The sequence below is a fragment of the Halyomorpha halys genome, unplaced genomic scaffold (assembly GCF_000696795.3).
Source record: "Halyomorpha halys isolate HHAL.00 unplaced genomic scaffold, Hhal_1.1 Scaffold447.1, whole genome shotgun sequence".
Taxonomy (NCBI): domain Eukaryota; kingdom Metazoa; phylum Arthropoda; class Insecta; order Hemiptera; family Pentatomidae; genus Halyomorpha; species Halyomorpha halys.
The window spans coordinates 146,561-169,766 of record NW_027107551.1 but is presented as its reverse complement, the minus strand read 5'-3'; the positions used below and the strand labels follow the sequence as shown (position 1 = coordinate 169,766).

At 32.1% G+C, this 23,206-nt stretch overlaps 1 protein-coding gene across 3 annotated transcripts in view; it reads right to left on the bottom strand.

Annotated features, from left to right (window-relative positions):
- Positions 1-23,206, bottom strand: part of hth (homothorax) — a 321,058-nt gene that overhangs the window by 223,242 nt on the left and 74,610 nt on the right. For all 3 annotated transcript variants that reach the window (XM_067045908.1, XM_067045909.1, XM_067045910.1), the window contains exon 6: positions 12,355-12,549. In XM_067045908.1, coding sequence (XP_066902009.1) covers positions 12,355-12,549 — 195 coding nt within the window. The remainder of the gene's footprint in view (positions 1-12,354; positions 12,550-23,206) is intronic.

Below are 23,206 nucleotides of genomic sequence, written 5' to 3'. Positions count from 1 at the left end.
CGAATAAAATAAAAAACGAAACATTTCTTATTTAATCTTGAGGCACAATTTAAAAGAACTTATGAGAGATATAATAAATAACAATTTCTCGATGCATATTTTAAGTATATCAAACAAATTCTTTATTTTTGGCATTATATTATAACAATATAATATTTTATTTTATTTTTTAATAATTAAATACATTAAATAAAATCGAGTAACGGTTGTAGCATATGACGTGGGAATTTCTAAAGTGATCAATCACAAAATCTGGCCTGGTCCATACCCTGGGGTACTGACATGCATTAATACGCAGACTTATCGATATCTCTAATCCCTAAAATCGATTGTTGCCTTCATAATGCAGCTAAGGATAGGATTTGAAGACAAATGTTGCAGCTGAACGCGCCACTGTGGAGGTTAGAGTGGAGGCATCTGGCCGGGCATCTGGGGCGAGTTATCACGCTCTGTTCAGGCGCCCATCACTTAATATTTTCTCTTCGCTGAGGCTTTATAATTTAGGTAGCAGTGTCACCTATCGATATTTTGGCAAAGGTATAAGATTTAAAAAAAAAAGAAGAAAAATCATACCTCCAACTTTACTATGAGAGAATATAATAATTAAAACTAACATTGTATCACTAAAAAACTAACAATTAATCGAATTTAATTTATAATGATAATTTTAAACATTAAAGGCAAATATTTGACTTTTAAAATAGTATATGGTGACTTATATGGAATCTGATGACTTAGTTATTACATAAATTAAATAACCATAAAATTTCAATAATGTATATTTTATTCTGTTCCTATTATACCACACTATCGACGACTTCGGCCTCTCTAAAAATTAAGATCTCAATTGAATAAAGAAAATTTGGTGTTCAATTATTGTTATTCCAGAAATATGTAGTAAGAAAAAAAAAGTTAGCGAGGTAAGCTCATAACGCAACTTTGACTTACCATCCTAGAAGAAAATTTCAAACAAATATTTTTTATTATTATGCTACTAATTAAATTCGCTTATTAAGCTTTATTGATATTAAAAAGGAATATCAACTTCCTGCTTAGAATACTAATCAAAAGATAACAAAACCGTGTAAATATGATTCGGATCGGAAGAGGTCGGGCACGCTCGGCTTTCTCCCAGTTTCCTGTCCCTAAACTTACTCTATTTTTCCTTTAGTTAATTATGAAATTATTTCATAGTTCATATTATTTTGTTTTTTACTACTAACAATAAGAGATGGTTCGTTATTAAAAATAAACAAAATTAAATGTACTTTAGAAGAAGGTTGTTTTTTTAATTCGAAATTAAAGCCCTTTAGAACTATTTCAATACGAATGACAATTATCTAATATTAAATTACACAATGATAGCCCCAGCTTCATAAAAAACATTAGAGCCGTTTCTGAGAAAATTGAAAAAAATGTGTAAAATCGATTATATAAAGTGGTGCTTCTGCTAGATCGAATTCAACGAGTAAGTTGATAATTAATAATATGAAGTAATAATAGGATTTATCAAAAAATATCTTGAGACGAGGACTTCACGAGGTGGCAATAATGATTCGTTATATTACTGCGAAAGAATGATGCCCTTAAGTTTCTCCTTAACTGTGCTGTCTCTAACCAGCCTGTTAAAGTGATGAAGAAGAAGTGAGAAGAAAAAAAAAAAAGAATGAAAGAGACCAAGGGGAGAAATGCAATGAATAATAAAAGAGGGAGACGAGCCTATTAAAGACAACCGTTAAATTGGGGAAGAAATCGGCCACCTTGCGATGAAAAGTCAGGCCTATATCACAATTTTTCATAATAATAATGTCTTATTGTTCTTAAAATATGTTAACTTTATTGACCTTTCTAGTATTGGATAATTATCAGCTAGTGAAAATATATTTAATCGACTCGAAATTTTTTTATATTAGGGGTATTCATGATCTTTCGTTTAACATGTTAAAGCGTGTTAAATGGAAAAACTCATGTTAAATGGAAAAAAATTGCCTTCTTTTACCGTGGTAAAACGAAATAACATTTAACATGGCTGAGAGTCTGTTACTTGGTCTGTTAAATGGAGAATGACGTCACACAATAGACCAGTTGAGATCGCTGCAATTTTTCGTGTGTTTGTGGTATTCATATCCCTGTTATTAAACCAGAATGGATAATTTTAATGATACATTTGAGAAAAAAAAACAATGGAATTTCATTCTACTATCTGAAAATTTGTAAACGCTCGCCAGAAAAAAATCTCACTATATGTCCCAGAATAAAGTTATTTTTTCATTTCATTTCATAAGCTAAACTTTCACACAAATTCCACTTTTCACTCACTCTAGGCATGTTGTAATTAATTACTTAAATCAAAACTGAAGTAAACAATAACATGAGGGTCTGGAAGGAAGGTTATAAACATAAAGGCTTATACAACAAGTTACTGAGAAAATCCGCTAGGGGCTCTTATGCATTTAACGTTTAACATGACTTTAAATAGGGCTGCTCACAATCTTATACTTATAACATTTAACATGGTAAAACATTTAACATTTAACACAACATCATGAATACCCCTATTGTAATAGTATATTCATTCAAAAGAGAATTTACGATGATAATGTTTTTTTATTACTTACGCCATTAGGTTTAAGATTATATAAACGTACATCTATCATATTGGAGCCGGTATATCAGTGGTAAGGCACTGTGCTACTAACTATAAGGACCAGGCTTCGAATCCGGTTGTGGCAAATTACTATTTTCTGTTTCACGGTAACTGTGAGTCAGCCCTGTGGGTTTGGGAACCATCCAGGGTCTACCAGACCTCATGAAGTAGTTACCCTTTATTCGGCAAAAATCTAGCGGTCAGGCGTGATCATGACCAAATCACCTCCTAGCACAACCATTGGTCTAGTAACAGTACTTTCTTACTGAGTATTAAAGGCCGTTAAAAATGCCAACGGTTGTGCAAGGAGGTGATTTGGTCAGAATCACGTTCTAACCAGATTTTTCTTGAATTAGTTTATCCATTTTATGAGACTGGTTAGACCCTAGAGGGTTTCCGAACCCAAAGGGTTGACTCACATCTACTATAGCAGAATAAATAATTATCTGTCACAACCATATTCGAACCCAGGTCCTTGGAATTAGTAGTGCTTAACCACTGAGCTGTCCCGTTCCCCGTTATATATACCCCTTAGGTTTAACAAATATTTTAGTTCTCAGCAGATACTCACTGTCCAGTGCTGTATGTTTAATTGCCTAGGTAATAGTACTAATTAATAAGTAAATTTAATTTAACGAACATCATGGTGATTTGTGATTACACGCATATTCGGACTGACTCACAACTTTATGTAAGTAATAATATTTAAAATAGATGATATATAGTCATATAAAAAAAAATCAAATTAATTTGACCATGAAGTTTTGTTTATATTAATTTGAAAAACGGAGCTTTCCAAGAAATTTATATTTGTTTATATATGTATACAACCGAGTTGTATGCGGCTGAACTGTTTATTTGAATTTAATTTAATTACTCGATTGTATATATACTAATATTTTGATTTTTATATTTAAAAGTTATATTTATTTATTTATTTTTAAATAGAAAGTAAAGTAGATGAACGAAAAAAAAAAACAAGAGGTGAGAGCGCAGTAAATTAATACAAGAAGCAGGTCGCGGGTAGATATGTCTGCTCACAGGCCCTCACTGACATCGACAGAAAAACTTCGATTTCTTTCTCTTTTTTTTTCTCTATCTAGACGGCCGTTTTTTAATGGATAGATGGATATAGAAAAAACGCAGAGCTAAAACCGTCGGCACCCCCTGCCTCTTTAGGTATAAAAAGTCAATGGAAAATAAATATAAAATACTCAAACATGTTTTCCAATTAGATATTTATCTACTGTTCCTTATAAGTAGCGTTTCCAGGAGCAATATATTTTTTTTTTTTTTCTGATTTTGGATTCAGTTTACTTTACCACATTTTGCTCTAGACAATAACTTTTTTTTCTTGGAGCAAGCGCTTATATTCTTTAAATATTATAATCATCTTAAAACATTCAATAAATTGGAAAAAAAAAATTAGATAGTTGATCGTATGAAGTAGATTTTAGAAAGATAGTCCGGGTGGCAGTCAATAAAGGTATCGAAATAGTAAAATAAAACTATTTATTGTTTACCAACGTTTCGTCCAACTTTGCATGGCTTCATCAGAATTAACAAAACATTAAAATAAAAACATTTCAAAACAGTTGTTATGTTTATAATTAACTGTTATTATATAATAAGGAACTAATAATAACAATATAAGGAAGTATACATGTAGATTGGAGTAAGTTGATTGGAACCAATAAATGTAACCAGGTGTGATAGACGTTCTAAATATTGATCTAGACAAATAAATTGTAGGATACTACTTATTAAAATTAGTTATAAATAAGGTAAAGACATCGATGTAAAAGGTAGGACAGACAGGTGAAGGTATGGTATAGGTGAGGTATAGTAATATATTATTGTAGTATAGTAATACAATAATATATTACTATACCCCCATCTACTTCACCTATTTGCTCTATCTTTTACATCTACCTCTTTACCATATTTATAACTAATTTTAATGAGTAGTCTCCTACAATTTATTTGTCTAGATCTAAATTTAGAACTTCTATAAACATAAAAATTGTTTTGAAATGTTTTTATTTTAACGTTTTGTCAATTCTAAAATGTTTGTATCTTGTTTTTTTCATTTATCTCTGATGAATCCCTACAAAGTGGGACGAAACGTTGGTTTACAGGAAAAAAAAATGATTTCTCTCTCAAGGCGAATAGTTGGTTTAACAACTTTAAGACACATCATACACCAGAATAGCAATCAATAATCCCTTCCTCTGCATATCCCATCCAGGAAAGTGGAACGGGTTTTTTACTCCTTCAGCTCATACCTCCCCGCACTTTTTATGAAAATCAATATCTCATATGCTATTCATAATAAAATTTCATATCCGAGGCTTATAGGGGTTTAGGGTTAGAGCCTCAAGCCCATTGTTACTCCGTGAATATTTTATAGGGAGGAAGTATCACAGGAGTGGGATAACCTCCTACAATAGTCTTTTATAGGTGTGTACTTATTTTGGCGGTATAGCGGTGGTTAGATGAGGGGGGGAGAAACGACTTCGTTATAAACTGGCTTTCAACAGCATGGGGAAGGGGGGCTAACACCTCAAAACTCCTCCCCCTTCCCTCATAACTGTAAACAACTCAGAGGTGATATCTTGATCGAGCTGACAACAGCTCAAAGTGGCCTATTTCAAAGATACATTCTCGAATTCAAAAATATTAAATCTTTAAAAAAATTAAACATTAGTACATTTTTGGCAAAGTAATAAAATACACCCCACACCCACATATATATATTAAACAACTCAATTTTGGCAGATTCTATAAATTAGTTCTCAATGAGAATAAAATAGAAAATAAAAATAGTCCATCTCAATCCTAGTATTAGTGCGGTGTGTTAAAAAATATTCTGGATAGAAATGTTTCTGAAATACATAATATAACATAATAATGATATATAGTTTCGATTTGAAAACGAGATAATCACAGGAAAACATCCTTTTTTTTATCGATGTATATCACAGAACTGCTATTAAAATTAATTAAACAAAACAAAGAAATAGAAATCTTTTAAATGAGCAATACCGAGTTGAAACTCCCTGATTTATCTGAAATACAATAATAGCAATTTCAAAACATAAGATCCCCTATTTCGTGTTTATTATTCGGCTTAAATAACATCAATTTGTTTATGATGTCGTATGAAATTATTTTATTTGATGTTTCATACACATAGTTGCATATTATGTTTTCATCTGTTTTTAAACATTTTCCATTAAATAAAATTTAAAAATAGTATCATGCACAACGATATACATGCAAACATAACAGAATTTTCATGCAATAAAAAAAAAAAAAATGTATGAATCCGCTACCAAATTGTATGAACAGAAATATTAGACTGACAAAGAGGCCTTGTGCCAAGAAGCTACTTTAGTGTGGACCAGCGATGCCAGGAACCAACTTTCCAACCAGCCCAGCAAAGAGCTCGCTCACCCATTCACAACTAGTTATAATTTAGCTTTCATATTCGATGCTAAGGAAGGCTGCCCTCAGGACAGCTAATATTTCTGTTACTTTAACATGTCTAGAAATAATATGACAACATGGAGAGCAACTGTATCAAAACAACATCACCTGTCTGATAAAATTTCAATGACGTAACATCATACCCACAGCTCCTCATCGATAGCGATTGTCTTTTTTTAAATCATTTTTTTCTTCTTGTCGGTAATGAACAATTTTCAAGCTATTATAAATGGTTTCACTAATTTACTTTGCTGGATCTTTTCATGTCAAAAAAAAAAAAAATAGGAAAAAAAAATCAGTCACTGTTACAAGTCTAGGAATGGGAATATGGCACGTTTCCAAGGATTTTTTACAGGTTAGAAGTGTGAAGGCAGGATGAGTCTACTTTCGCACCGCCTATTGCTGCAAAGATATATTTTCCGAATAAGCAAAAAGGAATATAAATATATTATGGGAACTGGATTTTCTCTCATTTATCTTTTCATTTGCAGCAGAACGAGTTAAGGTAGACGAATCATGGATGGAGGATTACGACAACGAACAAATCATACTGAGTTCAGCTTGAATGTGATCAGTTCTTATGACAGCTATTCATTGACAGTATCAAATGCCCTAATGATAATAATTTCACAAATAGGGACGGTCGCACCGTTAGAACGAAATGATATAATTGGCATTATGCTTTACAGGGAACGGCACGATGCAAGCCAAATGGGTTTCGTTCCTTCTCGCATGATCAACAATGCATTCTTCCGAACATTATCAGTAATGGGATTGACAACAATTGAAAATTAATAAAGTTTACCGTTTTAGTGATATCGGAGGGATAAGTAATCAACATTTAGTGAGATTCTACCGAGAAGGAAACATTAATGGAGATAAAAATAACTTTGATAGTATTTGATCATTCGACTTTAAGGAACGTGTGCTACTACCCGCTGCATTGTAGACCAAGACCTTCCATAAATACAATCCTTTCGTTTCTGCAATAGTTAGAGGTTTAGTTTCTGTAACACAATATCTACAAACAAATAATATGACAAATGAGTAAGAAGAGAGTGAACGAGTAGGTGGATGGAATAGTACTAGCTGGAAAGGATGAGATGGGGAAGGAAGGTATGATTGAAATCTGGATTGAGACCCAAGGTGGGGTCCTACAGGTGGCCCACAACCGAGCCCTGCACTGCCCCTCTGAGGGCACTTGGCCTCCCGCTGGATCACATAGCTTCTCCTACAGTACCTCTTGGAAATTAATCTAACCCCGCCCTGTTCCTCAGTCTTTCCATCGTTATAATAGCTGGAAACAGCGGTTCAACAATCGATCCTTCAACTGTCTGGACTTGGGGCAGTACTTTCCGTCAAGAGGAATCGATTTGGCAATATCGATTAAAATGGAAACACAACGGAACAGGCGAAGAATGTTTAATAATGGTAATGAGAGGTACTTGTTATATTCATAGTTGTATTAGAGGAGGCATTGTGTAAAGGCAGCTGTAGGTAGTCCCCGCCGTCGCAGGTGGCGAGCACTCATAACATGAACGTCCCACTGAGTGAGCTAGGCATCCGTACGTCGTCTCAAAATCAGTGATCCAGATTCAAAGACCTGTTCAGGAATCTGATTCAAAACGTTCGAGAGGACTAGCCAAACCTGTGGGACATGAAGCTGCGCACCATGCTGGGGTACAGTTGTACATATTTTAAATAATCTATTACACATTGACAATTGAAATGAAAGTTATGTCATGAATAGAGTCGCTCTCCACGTGCCAATGATATTGAAAGTGCTTTGGCTTACCGTGCTGCCGTCGCTGGTACCTGCCTAGAGCTTACTTAGCTGGCGGCAACCCCTATCTCAGCGACACCAATTACGAGTAAAAAGCCGCCACCCCTGTGGTTTCTGGTTTCCGACTGTCTAGTCTTTGCTCCCCCTTAATCCTATTGATCATATTTTCTCATTCCAAGCCGGTAATTGTCACAGAATCGTCTTCCATAATACGATTAAATTATCTGAAATCGCTGAGTCACGGATCTTTCAACTTACACAATTCAAATAATCAGAATTTATCCCTAAATGAATTTCAAATTTAATCTTTCCTTTGGTTATGAAGCTTTTCGCCCTCCGAGCGATAAATGAATTCCCACAGGTGGATGATACAAAAAAATTCTATAAACAATATACCCCATCAATAAATTCATTACAAAAATCCCAACTAATTGCTAGCAACTTCGATTAAACTATATGGAAAATGATTTGAATACACCATTTTTCTTTTGGAGCCCTGAAACATGTCGACCACTGTCAGCACATGATTTTGCTAAGACAAAATATGTGATCTGAACTAGCAATTCGGTTTATCAACAATCAGTTGGACCAGTAAACCAAATTATGTAACAGTACAAAAGGACCCCAAGGCTAGTCCGATACAAGAACTTTCTTCACTTGACAAGTTAGTTGCTTTAGAGTAATAATAGACTGCAAACTTGTAAAACTAGGCGAAAAATTTGCCAAGCCATACAAGTTTTAACATGTTCCCTCAATCGAAAAAAAAAAACAAATTAAAAATCAATTGAATAAACAATTCATTGACATTCTAACAAATCTCGAAAAACGACCCATTAACCATCAGGGGAAGCTCTATAACTGATTCGCCCAGAAACAAAATATAACTTTCATTTATAAAATTAATTTTCAATAGGACTGATCGCAAGCTAAGTAAGCCCTTATTATCTCCTGCTGTCATTTTAAAAAACATAAAAAGAAAATAGAAAAGGTATCTTGAAAAGGGAGTCAACAAATAGAGCCTTTGCACGTCTTGGTGACTTTGAACACCATTGAATACCTACTTTGGCACTTTGTGTACATGTGATGATGGAATTGAAATAATATCCAATAGATTTGATCTGACTCCAGATGGGCGTAAGGAAAGTCGATTACCGAAATTGAAGGAATTACCATCGAGTAGGAGATTGTCCAGCGACAGCATGGACTTGCTCCAAGATGATTCTCTTCAAGCTGGTAATCACCTTTAGCCACTCACTTCCCAACTGATGCAACATTATCGAACTCTCAACAGCCCCACCTCAACTACATCGTGGACACTCAACAAGATGGAAAGGTAGCGGGATTTGTTTACAAATACAACATAGAATTCAGGATTAAATTCTGTATATTCGACATTGTACTTGGCAATATTGAAAATATCAATGTAAATAATTTTTAAAAGTTGTTAACACATGAAAATTGTGTTAAACTTGGACCGTGGAATGAACCTTGAATGAGAAATCTTTCTCGAGGGATTTCAAATAAATTGTTGCTCGTAGTAAATACTTGGTGAATAAGCTGTAGAGAGTAGGATACATTTACAGGAGACATTGCGACTAAGACCCTATTTGTTGACAATATGCAAAATAAGATCGGAGGCGAAAATAGAACGACTCGATTCAGACACTAGCTTTTATTGCGTTTAATAATTACATTACATTTCAATAATACAATCAACTTTCTTCCAAAAAAAATCCGAAATAATGTTATATAAACTGTTAAACACTATCCAAGTCAACATAACTGTCTTTATACAATACCTTCCCTCATAGCAACCGGCCAACTTTAACAAATTATACTTTAAATAATAAAACATAATGAAAATCTTTCAAAAATTTTCCTATACTTGTAAAGAGCTTGGCAACCGGCTTCAATACCTCTGAGAAGTTTCTTTCCAACTCACCCTTCCGAATCGGAAATACTAAAAACCTGTCACTATCGAAATTGATGATTTCAGCAAAGAGTAAATGACAACTAATACAGGCGAAATATTCTGAGACTTAGAAAATAAAATATTAAAAATATTTCTAAATATATTAAGAGCTGATTATGATAAGTTCGGTTTGGAAAGAAACCACCGGAGGCATAACAAGTTGACAGCCCAGCTTACCTTACCAACTAGAATCTAGTCAGTCATAAATATAATAGGACTTAGTCCAGCATTATGGTCACAAATCAATTTAACATACTTTTTAAATACTTTAAAACATATTAACAGCTACAAAATACATCGCATACCTTAAACGTAGAATCATATAAAACAAAATATAACAATTCTAGGAGTCGTGCAAGGATTTCATTTGGTAAACAAAAGAGTATGGTATGTTAGTAAACCTGGACAATGCCACTTTGACCATACCTCTTATTTCATCAAAGTATTTGCATCATTGTAATAAACCATGTAACGTTAGTAACACTAACGTAATTTATCGAAAAATAAAATAATTGCACATATCCTTCTTCTTAAAAACAAAGAAAATCTATTCTAAAAGTTACATAGATACTTCAGAACTATTGGTAATGTCCCATTGAATGAATGACACAAGTATATTATACTTTAACATATCCATATTCATTTATATCATTGCTTTTGGAACATAGGCGTATCGTTACAAAAATTTACAGAACATATAATAATCGATTTTTTAATTATTACATGTGACATAGTACAAGCCCAAAAGGAATAATATGACAAAACTGCACAATTGAAAGATGTTAAAATATTCTCTGTCTTTAAAAACAAAATATTACGTACAAGCTGTAATTGAAGCATAGCATAAGCGAGACAGAGACCCATTTTGAAACAGTTGCAATTCATTTGTCAGGAGCATAAGATGCAGAACAATTGATGAACCAAAAGTAATAGCGCTACTCATTACGACTCCAGATAATTGAAAAAAATAAATAACATTTCCTAATTATTTTAAGGAATGAATCAAATAAATGTAATAAAAAACATTGATTACTCATATACAATATAAGGTACTCTCCATCAATTGAACAAGTGCACCTTATGCCCCAACCCTAACCCCTCCCTCATCAAAATAAATAATTAATAAAAATATATAATCACTCCTTTATAGTTTGCACACAGGAGAATATTGTTTTCATCCAGGTTTTCACAACTCGGGAAAGGTTCCGCAAAATATTATATTCCCTTTCAAATAATATTTTGAGATTATTACATGTTTTTTTTTTTCAATTTTAATAATTGTCTCATATCACTTATTCGTGGACATTTTTCATCTAGGTAATCTAAAAACTAAAACTTTTGGTGTTATACTTTAACCAGATCGTAAAACTAATAAAAATTAAATGTTAAAAAAAATAATAAAAATCCTATTTATTCATTCATAATAATACTTATATTTTAAATAAATAAAATAACTTCCAAATGGAGAATATATTTTCATTTCTATTCACAGACAATCTGGTGATATACCGATCCATTCTGCATTGAGTTATATTAAAATTTTGTATTTAAATGTTTACTATATATGAAAAAAAATATATAATACGTTTTTATTTTTTATAATAAGTTATTAAATAAATGTCAATAAAATACTTAGGAACTGAATAAGCTATTAAAAAACTGTATTCACTTTGCCAACAAATTATTAGAAATAACCATTATTATTTATTATTGTTACTTTTAACGAATTAAAATACGCATGATACTACATTTACAATGCATATGAGATACATTTCATGCATTGGCTATCCCCTCCTAAAGGGTGCCAATTCATATTAGTTAATATTTCTAAACATGTCTAGTGTCCTCGGCCTGTACAATTGTTACACTATGCATGTATTTTCCAAAGAGAGCCCAACAACAGCCATGAAGGGCACATAGAAATCACACTGTTCTTGTATATAGGTTGTTTTTTAATTTTTAATCCAATTAAATACAAGAAGTATATGATCAAAGTAACTGTTGCATATATAGCACTTACGGTACCCACCGATCATGGAAATTGAGCAAAAGGAACATTCAAAAATTCAAGATTCAATATTATGGAAAGAAGATTGTGAAGCGGCGGTTCAAAGTATCATATTTTATCCAGTTCTAAACAATGCACTAGTGCATTTACTGATATTCATATGCACTAAAAATCAAGGTCTGTCTAACTCATTTATACTCGGTGTCTTATTTTGAGCTGCGCAGACTATCTTAATTATTTTTTTAACTGATAAATAATTTCATAATAGAACGGATGAGAATTTTCTTTTCATAAACATAGTCGAAAACATTTTAGAAACTTGTCACTTTCTGATCCGACAAGGAATTCATATTTGAAATTGTGACAAATGAACAGCATGAGGGACATGGATTGCGGAACCTTGCCGAACTTGCGGCCTAGTAGTAAAGTGAGGAGTGAAGGTGGCTTAGACTCACCACGTCCGGGGTGCTTGCCCCGTCTGTGTGCGATGTAGAATCAGCGTTGGAGCGGCCGTCGTTGCCATTCGCAGGTGTGCCGAGCTCTGGGAGAGGCTTGGAGCTCTCCCGTTCGTCGATCACGAGGTCTATAGGCATCTTGCCTTTGAGACAGCTGATGTAGCGGTGGCAGAAGTTATCGCATAGCTCGTGCACCTGAAACCGACAAAGGAAACCATATCAATCACAGGAAATGAGGATCATGACTTCCGCTTTCTTGCAGAACACAATTATTTTCTTCACATGTTTTTACACATTTTGGATAAATAAAAATATGCGAAAATATGTCATATATACAAACAAAAACTGATACTAATAAACTGATTACTGTATTTGGGCGTATGAAACATCGAACAATAACATTTTAAGCTTCTAAAGTATTTTCCCTGTAAAGGTTGGTGTAAATGACAGCCCATCCACGTACTTCAATATTTAAAAGACAAACACTAAACTAAAAATTTATAAACGAAATGCCATTTACATGACTACAATAAAGTTTATTAGAGCATTCTCAATTGAGGTAATAGTATAAGAGCCCTAAAATATAGGAGAAAAAAGGCAGTTATCTCACCCCAATTTTTGACTACTTTAATGAAAGCTATGTATAATTAATAGTCAAAATTGATAAGTCTGCCAAGTAAAGGTAGGGGGTATAAAAAATGACGGTTGTTTCAAAGCAATATAAAAAACTAATTTTTCATTCGGAGCTCTATATCTTAAAAAGTAGGAACAATACAAGAAAATCCAAGAGAACGTCATTTAAAGTAGAGTGAATTTGCTAAAATATGAGCCCTAATAGAGTTATTTACGTTAAATAGTTTTCGAGATATAACTTTTTAAAAAGCAACATTTCATAAAAATGTTAGTGAATTTATTTTGAATAATTTATATCTCAAAAACCATTTGACGTACAGAAGTCTATTAGCACAAATTATAGCTATATCTATTTGTTCGGACAAATTTTTATTTGCCAAATTTATATTCATATGTGAATATCATAAAAACTACTACCCCTACGAAGATAAGTGTCATAAACTACTTTAAAGTAAGTTAAATTTCCTCTATTTTGAGTGGTGGCAGACATATGTGCACATAAAAACTACTAATCCTACAAAGATAAACAAAATTAACCTTTTTGTAGTAAATTTAACTAGCTTTAATTTGAGTGCTGTCAAGCATCTGTACGTCCAATGGTTTCTGAAATGAAGTTTTTCATAAATCAAATTTATTGTCCGAACAACTATAAATTAATTTATTTTAGCAAATATCATGAAAACTAATATTCCTACGAAGGTAAAGGTCATAAACTTCTTTATAGTCCATTAAACTAGCTTTAATTTTGTTGCTAATAGACATCTGTACGTCACATAGTTCCTGAGATAAAGATTTCTCAAAATAAATTAACTAACTACTAATCTTTCAGCAGATTTTTAAGAAATTTTGCTTTTAAAAAAGCTATATCTCGAGAACTATTGGACGTAAATAGCTCTTTTAGGGATAATATTTTAGCCGCCATTTTTTAATCCCCCTACCTATACTCGACGGACTCATCAATTTTTACTAGTAATTATACATAGTTTTTATTGAAGTAATAAAAAATTGGGGTGAGATAACTGCCTTTTTTTCTTCTCGGCTCTTGTACTATATGGAGCTCCAATAGAGCATTAAACCTCCTTGTTCAATCCCAACAAAACCCGTAAGTTATAGTCCAGGAAAAGAAATAAAATAAGCGCAAAAGGCTCAGCTTTGACTTTTTTTGCAAGTTATTTGGATTTGGACCGATATTAAAGATCTAATCCATATACATCTAAACCCAAACAACATATCAAATAATCAAAACTTTTGCGTTTTAAAAGTTCTTCCTTTTGTGGACTAGTAACCAGACACTAGTGGTATTCCAAAATGGCAGATGGGTATGTATTCATTTATACCCAATTTTCAAAAGTTATATATTATTTTTTATTACTATTTCAATTACTCAGCTGTCGACTTCCCGTCATTGTTCGTGACATTCTAATATTGGGTTCCATTCGTAAAGATTCCACGTGACACAACTCGAAAAGTCCGTCTGGTCAAAAAAAAAAAAACTACAGGAAGAGATTAATTTTTATGTGATTAAGCTTTTAATCAATACAGGAAATTGCCTCTTACCATGGACGTATTATCGGGTTTATTTCGACTGTCAGATCCTATAAAAAAATTGATAAGTAATTTTATTATTTATTTAATTTATTTTTTGTATTTGTTCGTGGAGATAATGATGCCAGAACACGATTAGAACTTATAAATAAACTAAACAATTTGTAAATTTAAAAATTGAGAATCACAATTTTAGACTTAAATTCGTGATTTCTTTTGTTTCTAATATGACACTCAATATTATATTTCTACCTAATAATATTTCGTTTTCCGCTCTATAACAGATCCGTTTGCATTTTAACTTAAATGGTCCGATGGTTATTTAAAATACATCCTGAACTAATATGTATCAGGAGATATATTTCCTGGATTAATTTATTTTGAATAGGCTCTAAATCAAACCTTCTGTTGGAGAAATATAAATTTCATTGATAAAAATGTCTTATTTTTACGAAGTGTTGTTAACATTTATTCGTACCTTCTTAGGCAAATGTGAGAAAATATGTTGCTATCGGAGATGTATATGTTCTACACGAAGAGAGCCCAAAGGAGATCTGGGACTTGTGCCTTAAGAGAACGGAAACCAGTTTTGTCCTGGCATTCCAATTCCTATCTTTGGTTCCTGATTTGTGTCCCATTACAATAACTACTAAGTAGTAAATATTTAAAATAGATTATTCATTCAACTAATTCATCTATTAATTAATAATTGGTTTGCTTAATTGAATTAATAAAAAATCTCTCAAATAACTAATCATTTAATGTACACCGATTCGTAAATTATCCAGGAAAAATTAAAATATCACATAAATACAGACCTGAGATGAGATATCTCACATTTACAAATACTAACGATGTAATATCAGTTTGTGTTTAGTTAATTATAAAAATTTTTTGTACTAAAAATATGTTAAATTTTAAAAATTTTAATTTCAAGAAAATTAAGGAGGAATCAAAGGCATCAAATAAAGTGGAAACAAAAAGATATGATTTTTTATATTGAAGAATAAATATTAAGAAATTTATCAACAAGGAAATAAATCTAAAGAGAAGACTGTGTCTCTAATTGTGTGGTTAAGCTCTCGGAACGAAGTGGGGAGTTGTCCAGCGATGAGTTTATAAAAGATTGCCCAACCTACTCGATCTCATTCTGAGATAAAGCTTAAAACCCAAAACCAATTTGATGTTGCCCGGCAAAGACCTTAATTATATACTCAGAATTATAAAAAAAAAAAAAAAAAAAAAAAAAAAGTCACTAGAAAACAAGAGAAGACGAAGCATAAATAAAAAAAAATTCAACAGAAACACTATACGTAGGTTAAAAATGCAATGAGGTTTTGAATAAGAGGAGATCTCAATAATCTAATAATCAATTTTTAATGACATTAAATGAGGGTCACCGATTTCACTCACTGTTTGGTGCTTCTAAATCAAAAACTATCAGACACGTAACGTTTCAATGGACCTTAGAAGCCAAATAAATCATAAGTTTTGAAAATGATTTTTTTAATAAATCTTTATTTTTATTCTTTTTCGTTGTGTCTACATAAAACAATTTTGCTTGTTTTTGTTCTTTTGCTTGGAGTGAGAAAAAATACACTTAAGAAATTTTACGGAACTTAAGGCGCTGATAAATTAAATGAAAATTTATTCATTCCAAGAAAAATAGGTCAAAAATGTTTTTTAAGCCTAAACAAGTTTTTTTAGTATCTAAAAAATTGAATTTTTCAAGAAAATAATAAATACTTCTAGCCCATACACTTTCGTTAAAGTTTACTTGTTATTTTTCAAAAACGTATGAACATTTTTCACAGTTCCTAGGCAACTCAACCGATCAAATTTTTTTTTTATTCAAAGGATGTTAAAAAAAAAATCAGACTCAACTTTGTCGATTTTAATTCAGGATCAAAGAAAATATATTCAAGATTGTTTAATGACTTTTTATTGCCTTTGAATTGAGCAAATATATAATTTATTTTTATCGTCAGATAGAGGATAAAACCCTCTTTCCAATGGTAATCATTTGAACTTAGTCAAATTGCTCACGAGTACTGAAAACTAATAAGTTGGTTCAAGTAATCTTTGAAAGTGTATTTTGCTTTTAATACAGTATTTTTATTTATTTATTTATTTTTTTATTAGAAGTTAGTCACCATATGATTTGTAACATGATATATAGTTTTATTTTATTTGTTCTATTTTTATTTTATACATTCTGTTAATTATAGTTATTTATTTTTGATCTTATCAAATTCATAATTATAATTATACTTTACTCCAAGGCTCTAAGGCCCTATTCTTACACTTTTAACATTATTCTAAATGGATTAGTCCCAGGATAAGTAAATATGATTATTATTAGAAGAAGATAGTTGAAGGAAGATAGTCCGAGTATAAAGGTATCAAAATAGTAACAAAAAACTATTTATTTTTAATCAACGTTTCGTCCAACTTTGCAGAACTTCGTCAGGGCTGACAAGAATGAAGTTCTGCTGTCAACTGGTGTGCTAGCAAAGTGAGACGAAACGAAAATAAATAGTTTTTATTACTATTTTGATAGATTTATTGACCAATATCCGGACTATGTTTCTCCAATTATTATTAATATCGGGTTTGCCAGAGTATTTATTAGGATCAAGAAATAATCTAACAGTCTTTAACATTCAAGAAGTATATGAGGTATTTATAACTTTTGACCATTAAAATAAAACCTAAAAAATTAACAAGGGCAATCAATTAACGTTATACGAACAATATTTAATAATTATACCAACGACAATATATAATACACATTTCTTCCTAAATTAAAAGTCAAAGACATCTATAGGAATTCAAAAAAAAAAAAAAGAAAAAAAGATTACCATAAAGATTTGAATCTGGAGTTGCTCGGAAAGTAAAGCATAGAGGATATAGGGTACTGGTCCCCTACGGTTCCTACCCTTATCTCAAATAAAATAAAGCCACTTTTCTGATAGGATGTTGACCCAACCCACTTTTCTAAAGCCCACATTATCTATTACGGGATTATATGTGAATAAAGACATCCCTTTCATAAATTTAGACCCGCCGATAAGGATTGCCAGAGAGCAGAGTAAAGTGACTTAGAGCCACTTAATACCAAATTATTTCAAGTAATGATAAAAGTCTTTATATATTATGTGACAACGTGCCCAAGGATACACAACGTGAAATGAACACTTGAAAATGAAAAATGGTATAGCTCTCGAAAATGAAATATAGGTATTGTTAAACAAATATGATAAATCTTCTGAAGGTGTGTTATCCTTTATCGATATGTACACAGCGATTTAGCAATTAAATATATAGTTGAAGAGCTGAAATAAAATTTATTTTTAAGAAATCTTCTTTTGCTGTTTTCCCCCAAGAGCCGATGTCCAGCACAGACTGGCTTAAATCAATGAGCCAAGAACTTCAGTTGGCTCCGGTTCAAATCCGGATCAAAGGAGAAAAGTCAAGGGGTCTAAGTTATTTTGCCCAAATGTTGACAAGCTAACTGTGCGAGAAAAACACGTACTGATGTTTTTACGTTGGAAGAATTTATAAACACGTTATATTAAACTGGACCAAAACTGACTACAAATGTTTTTCCAGACTTGGACCGAATTTCGAGTGAATTAGTGTTTTGGAATAGCTATATACATTTAATAATGTAGTACAATAAATTTGTACATTGTGACCGAAAAAAATGGTTAACACTATTTAGCTTTCAACATCCCATAAATAACCGATCTAACCCGAACCAGATATCAATCCTTCCATTATAAACTCCCTAACCATCAAACCCTCTATTTTCTAATCTTATTTCTTCTTCTATTCCTGGCAATCCTTCGAGGCACCTGAAAAGAAGATGGCCTCGAGACCTTCTAGTGTAGAGTGCTACCAATGGGTAGTTTCTCTGCATACCTGTATCACTCATAATCATTTTTATAAAAACATCCGATCGATTTTACACCAAATTTACTTTATGTTCATGCCTAATGTTTTTTATGTAAATACATTTATAAATAGTAATAAATATTTATTTTTTTTAAATCCCAGGAAATATATGATTTTTTGCATGATTCACCACTTCGGGATCTAATGTTTGTCAACTTTTATTGGAAACTTTTATGTCAAAAGTTATGCATGACCTTTTTTAAACTAGTGCTCTAAATTACTAGGGCTCTCAAGATTTATTTCACGAAATCCAAGAAGCCTTTAACCAAAAATGAATAGATTCATGCTGACGAAAGTATTTTTAATAAAGTGTTTGTCACTTAAGACTAATGCTAGTGGAAATGTCAAATATAATACTTATATAATAATTAGTAAATCTTATCTAAGTTAAATTGGAGTGTTACAGGCGTGTAGAGAAACTACCCTAATGACGTTTCACATTAGCTGGTCTCGTGGCCATCTTCTTTTCAGGCGCCTCGGAGGATTGTCAGGAATGGAAGAGAATGCAAGGTTAGAAACTAGGGGGTTTGAGTGGTTAGGGAGTTTGTAATGGAAGGAGTGATATCTGGTTCGGGCTAGATCGGTTACATAGGGAACATTAAGGTCTTTATGTATGATTTTATTTGTGACAAAGTAAGGAGCATTGAGGATTTTACGAAGGATTTTGGATTGTAAGGATTGAATACGAGAGGATAAATATAATTAGTGAGCATATTTATGTTAATTGATGAATTATCAAGAGGAAAAAAAATAAGGCAAGCGTATAACCTAAAAAAGCTATATGATTAGTTCCAATTTGTGGATATTATTCACCAGTCTAAGGAATAAAAGGTTTGAAAATGTGTGCCATTCTTTTTGAATAGGTTCTTATTGAATAGACAACTTGGATGCTGCTAGGTCAACTGCCAAGGATAGCTATAGCCATGCCAACATTTCTCTCGCGCCGCACGTCTCTAAAGCGTTACTTGTTCAACGATTCTCCTTCCATAGTTGAAATTATCATGCTTTGTAAATGAGGACAGGACGTTTGCTTTGTATAAAAACATCACAACTAAGGAGTATTGGAAGTAATCTTTTCTTCTCAGAATAGGTATATAATTGTAAGAGCTTTATTTCAAATTCTTGGGTGAAATATTCAAATAGGACTTATTTATCTCATTAGGGGTATTCATGATTTTTAATTTACCATGTTAAAGCGTGTTAAATGGAAAAACTTATGTTGAATGGAGAAATATTTCATTCTTTTACCATGTTAAAAACGATTTAACATATAACATGGCTGAGAGTCTGTTACTAGGTCTGTTAAATGGAGAATGATGTCACGAAACAGACCAGCTGAGCTCGTCACCATTTTATTTGTTGTCGTGTTAGGTTACTTACTTGTAGTTTTTTTTTTTTGTTTTTTTTGTCTTATGTTTTGGACTTTTTAAAAAATAGAATCAATAGCCAAACTTTTACACTTCTACTTTTCACTTATTGTTGTAATAAATTACTGTAATCAAAACTTAGAAGTAAACAATAACATGAAGTTATGGAAGGAAAGGTTACTAAACCAATTGCTCAGAAAATCCGCTAGGAGCTCTTATGCTTTTACCATTTAACATGGCTTTAAATAGGACCGCTCACAATCCTATACTTATAACATTTAACATGGTAAAACATTTCACATTTAAAACAATATCATGAATACCCCTAATATTCATAAAGAATTTCGAATTGGTGTTATTTTTTAACGGTGAATTTCATTTTGAGCCCTTGAATACGGTTAATCGTTGTCTTCAGGACGATTTCGATTTTTTTTCCTCTAAGAAAATGTGTCAAACCCTGTGGGAGGTAAAGGAAAGGTTTTGGCAAGAGCTTAGGGAGAATCCTTTATTGCTGGACGGAGGCTCGCAGCGGGAGTCGACCCCAACCTGTTCACAACGGCACGACCAAAAGTGAAAACGACAAAAAATTTTTAGCTGTGATCCGGTATCCGAGGGACATTCCACGTCAGTGGGCCCATACATTATGCCGTTACAACAGCGTCGCTGGGCTATGGCATCGGATTTTCCGAATGACTTGCAGGGTCAATAGAATAGAGGGGGGAAAATGAAAGGCAAGTAAATTCAATTAATAGAAGAAACTTAAAAAAAAAAATATATTCAAGAACCCTTCAAATATAAGTTCAGGGCATTTGGTCTTCTTTCCAGCTTAAAATAAGGACCTAAAAAACTCCCATATCTGGTATGTAGCATAGGACATAGCAGATAACACTAATTTCGGATAAGAAATGGTGTTGTAAGTAAATGAATAATTTATATTAATTATATATCTTTATATTAATTTACTGGGATTTATTGGAGCGAAATCATTGCACAAATACACTTTTTTTTATTTACAAAAAAAAATAGGTTAATACGTAATAATAATAATAAGTTAATACTGTAAAGAAATGAACTGTAGTATAAGGAAGAAATCAGAATGGAGGGAGTAACATCGAAGAAAATTATCATCAAGACCAATTATCCTAGAAATTTATTTAAAATTTCTAGAAAATTATTTACTTTTTTTAAAAATAAATATTTCTTAAATTGTTTTAACCGTGAATAATAAATTTTCTTACCGATTAATTGATAACAAAAACTTCATTACTTTAGGAAGATGGGGATAAAAAATAATAAACCGTTCCAGAGATTATGGGTATGAGATATGGTTCTACTGTAACGATTAATCCAATAAATTCATAGTAAGTTTTATTCACAATTTCTTCTTTAATGAAGTTTTACTAGTTAAACCTAATCTTATAATGCAAAAATAGAACAAATTTCCTACCAATTATATCGTTGTTTATAAAATCAGAATTGAGAATATTTAAATAAATAATAATCAAGTTCATTCCTTAAATAACGGTCTCTGAAAAGTGGTAAGAGTTCCAGCTTTTCTTAAAATATCTTTCAACCAAATTCCTAATTTTACTTGACTATAAAGAGATGTCGGAGAATTTCATTAATATATAATTTTAGAAAACAAGTGTTGAAGAAGTTTCTAAAGCTTCCTAGTACTTATTTGGCAATATTTTTTATCAACATGTCAGCTATTGATTGAAAAAATCAAGTTTTTTTTTAAAAATATATAAATGGATAATTAATCCACCCAAATCCATTCGTATTCCTAGACCTTTTAGTGTATTAAAATGACTTTGGACAATAATTATGAAAAAACGGAAAAAAAAAATTATAACAACATAAAAAAATTTAATAAACATTAAAACGTTAAAGAAAAGAAATCAATAAAATAAAATTATGATTTATAACATTAGAAATTTTACACGTTTCAAAAAGTAGCGGGGACAAAAGACTGTGTCGTGGGGTCATCTATTTCGGTTGAGATGGAAAATGTTTCAGTATTTATAGCAGACCACTACACCCAAACATCTTTTAGATTCAACAGGATTGCTAACCAACGGGTCTGGATTGATGCCAGGCAGAAGAAACGCCATAGATTTAAGCTGTAAAATTTATATTTGTCCATGCCAAATTTAATCTGAAGAAATTCAAAATATCCCAGTAATTTTATTTTTTATTTTTATCGTATTCATGAGGCAACAGGAAGGAGTTTGTAGTTACTTTATATATATATATATATATATATATATATACATATATATAGGGTGTTTCAGGATGTTTAGGGAGCGGGGTGGTTCAGTGGGTAAGGCGCTGTGCTACTTACTCCAATGACTCGGGTTCGTCTTGAGTCAACCCTAAGGGTTCGAGAGCTCTCCGAGGTCTACTCAGCCCTTTAATTGGGGAAAATCTGGCGGTTGAGCGTTATCATGAACAGCCCACTCAATAAAATCCGAGAACCATTCCTTATAATTATCAATCACTGCATATTTCGGTAAAACTCAGACTACGGTGATTAAATTTGCCACTAGATGGCAGGACCTTGAGATGTTATTCAAAATGTTTGAGGGGGTCTTCCTCAAAGAGCTTTCTCATTAAGTACTGAACCACTGACCCTTCATGGGGTTCACTAATATCTGACATTTTGGAAATTTGATTTGAATTTTGCTGTATTTGTGACATTTGCATGCAATCCATCTTTTGATAGCATTGTTAATGTTCTAACCTTGTCCACTTCTTCTCTAGAGCACTTAACTCTAGAATTTCCAATGGGAATGGGATGTTTTTTATTTATACGGATTCAGAGAGCAAATGAAATTTTAAGATAAATTAGGTAACGTATTTGATTCGACGCGTCCTGAAGGCATAATATGGCAAAATCTAACGATTGTTTTAATGATTTGCATGAAAAACGTGAGGAGAATCGAAAAAACCTGTAGTTCAAAATCATTTTAGAATTCAATTCCCCCCCCCCCCCAAGTATCTATAATCATGAATTGAGTTTTTTTAACAAGCCGAAAAGACACAAATGCCTACGTGATTTTTCAAAATATTCATTTTGGGTTCAGTATAAGAATATAAGTTTTAAAATTTTGGCCAAATTTGGATTTTGACTTTACTGGGCGCCAGTTTCATGATACATTTAACTCGTGTTAGAATATAACTAAAAAAATTATTACCATACGTTACTGATATACACACACCATGACGAAAATAAGAGATATTTTTTAACGCCTTCTATTAAAAACGTTCTCATGGTGTTCAAATGATTTGCCTAACTATGAGTTTTAATACGCAAAACTTTCCACAATTCTTCACGTTATTTCATTTCC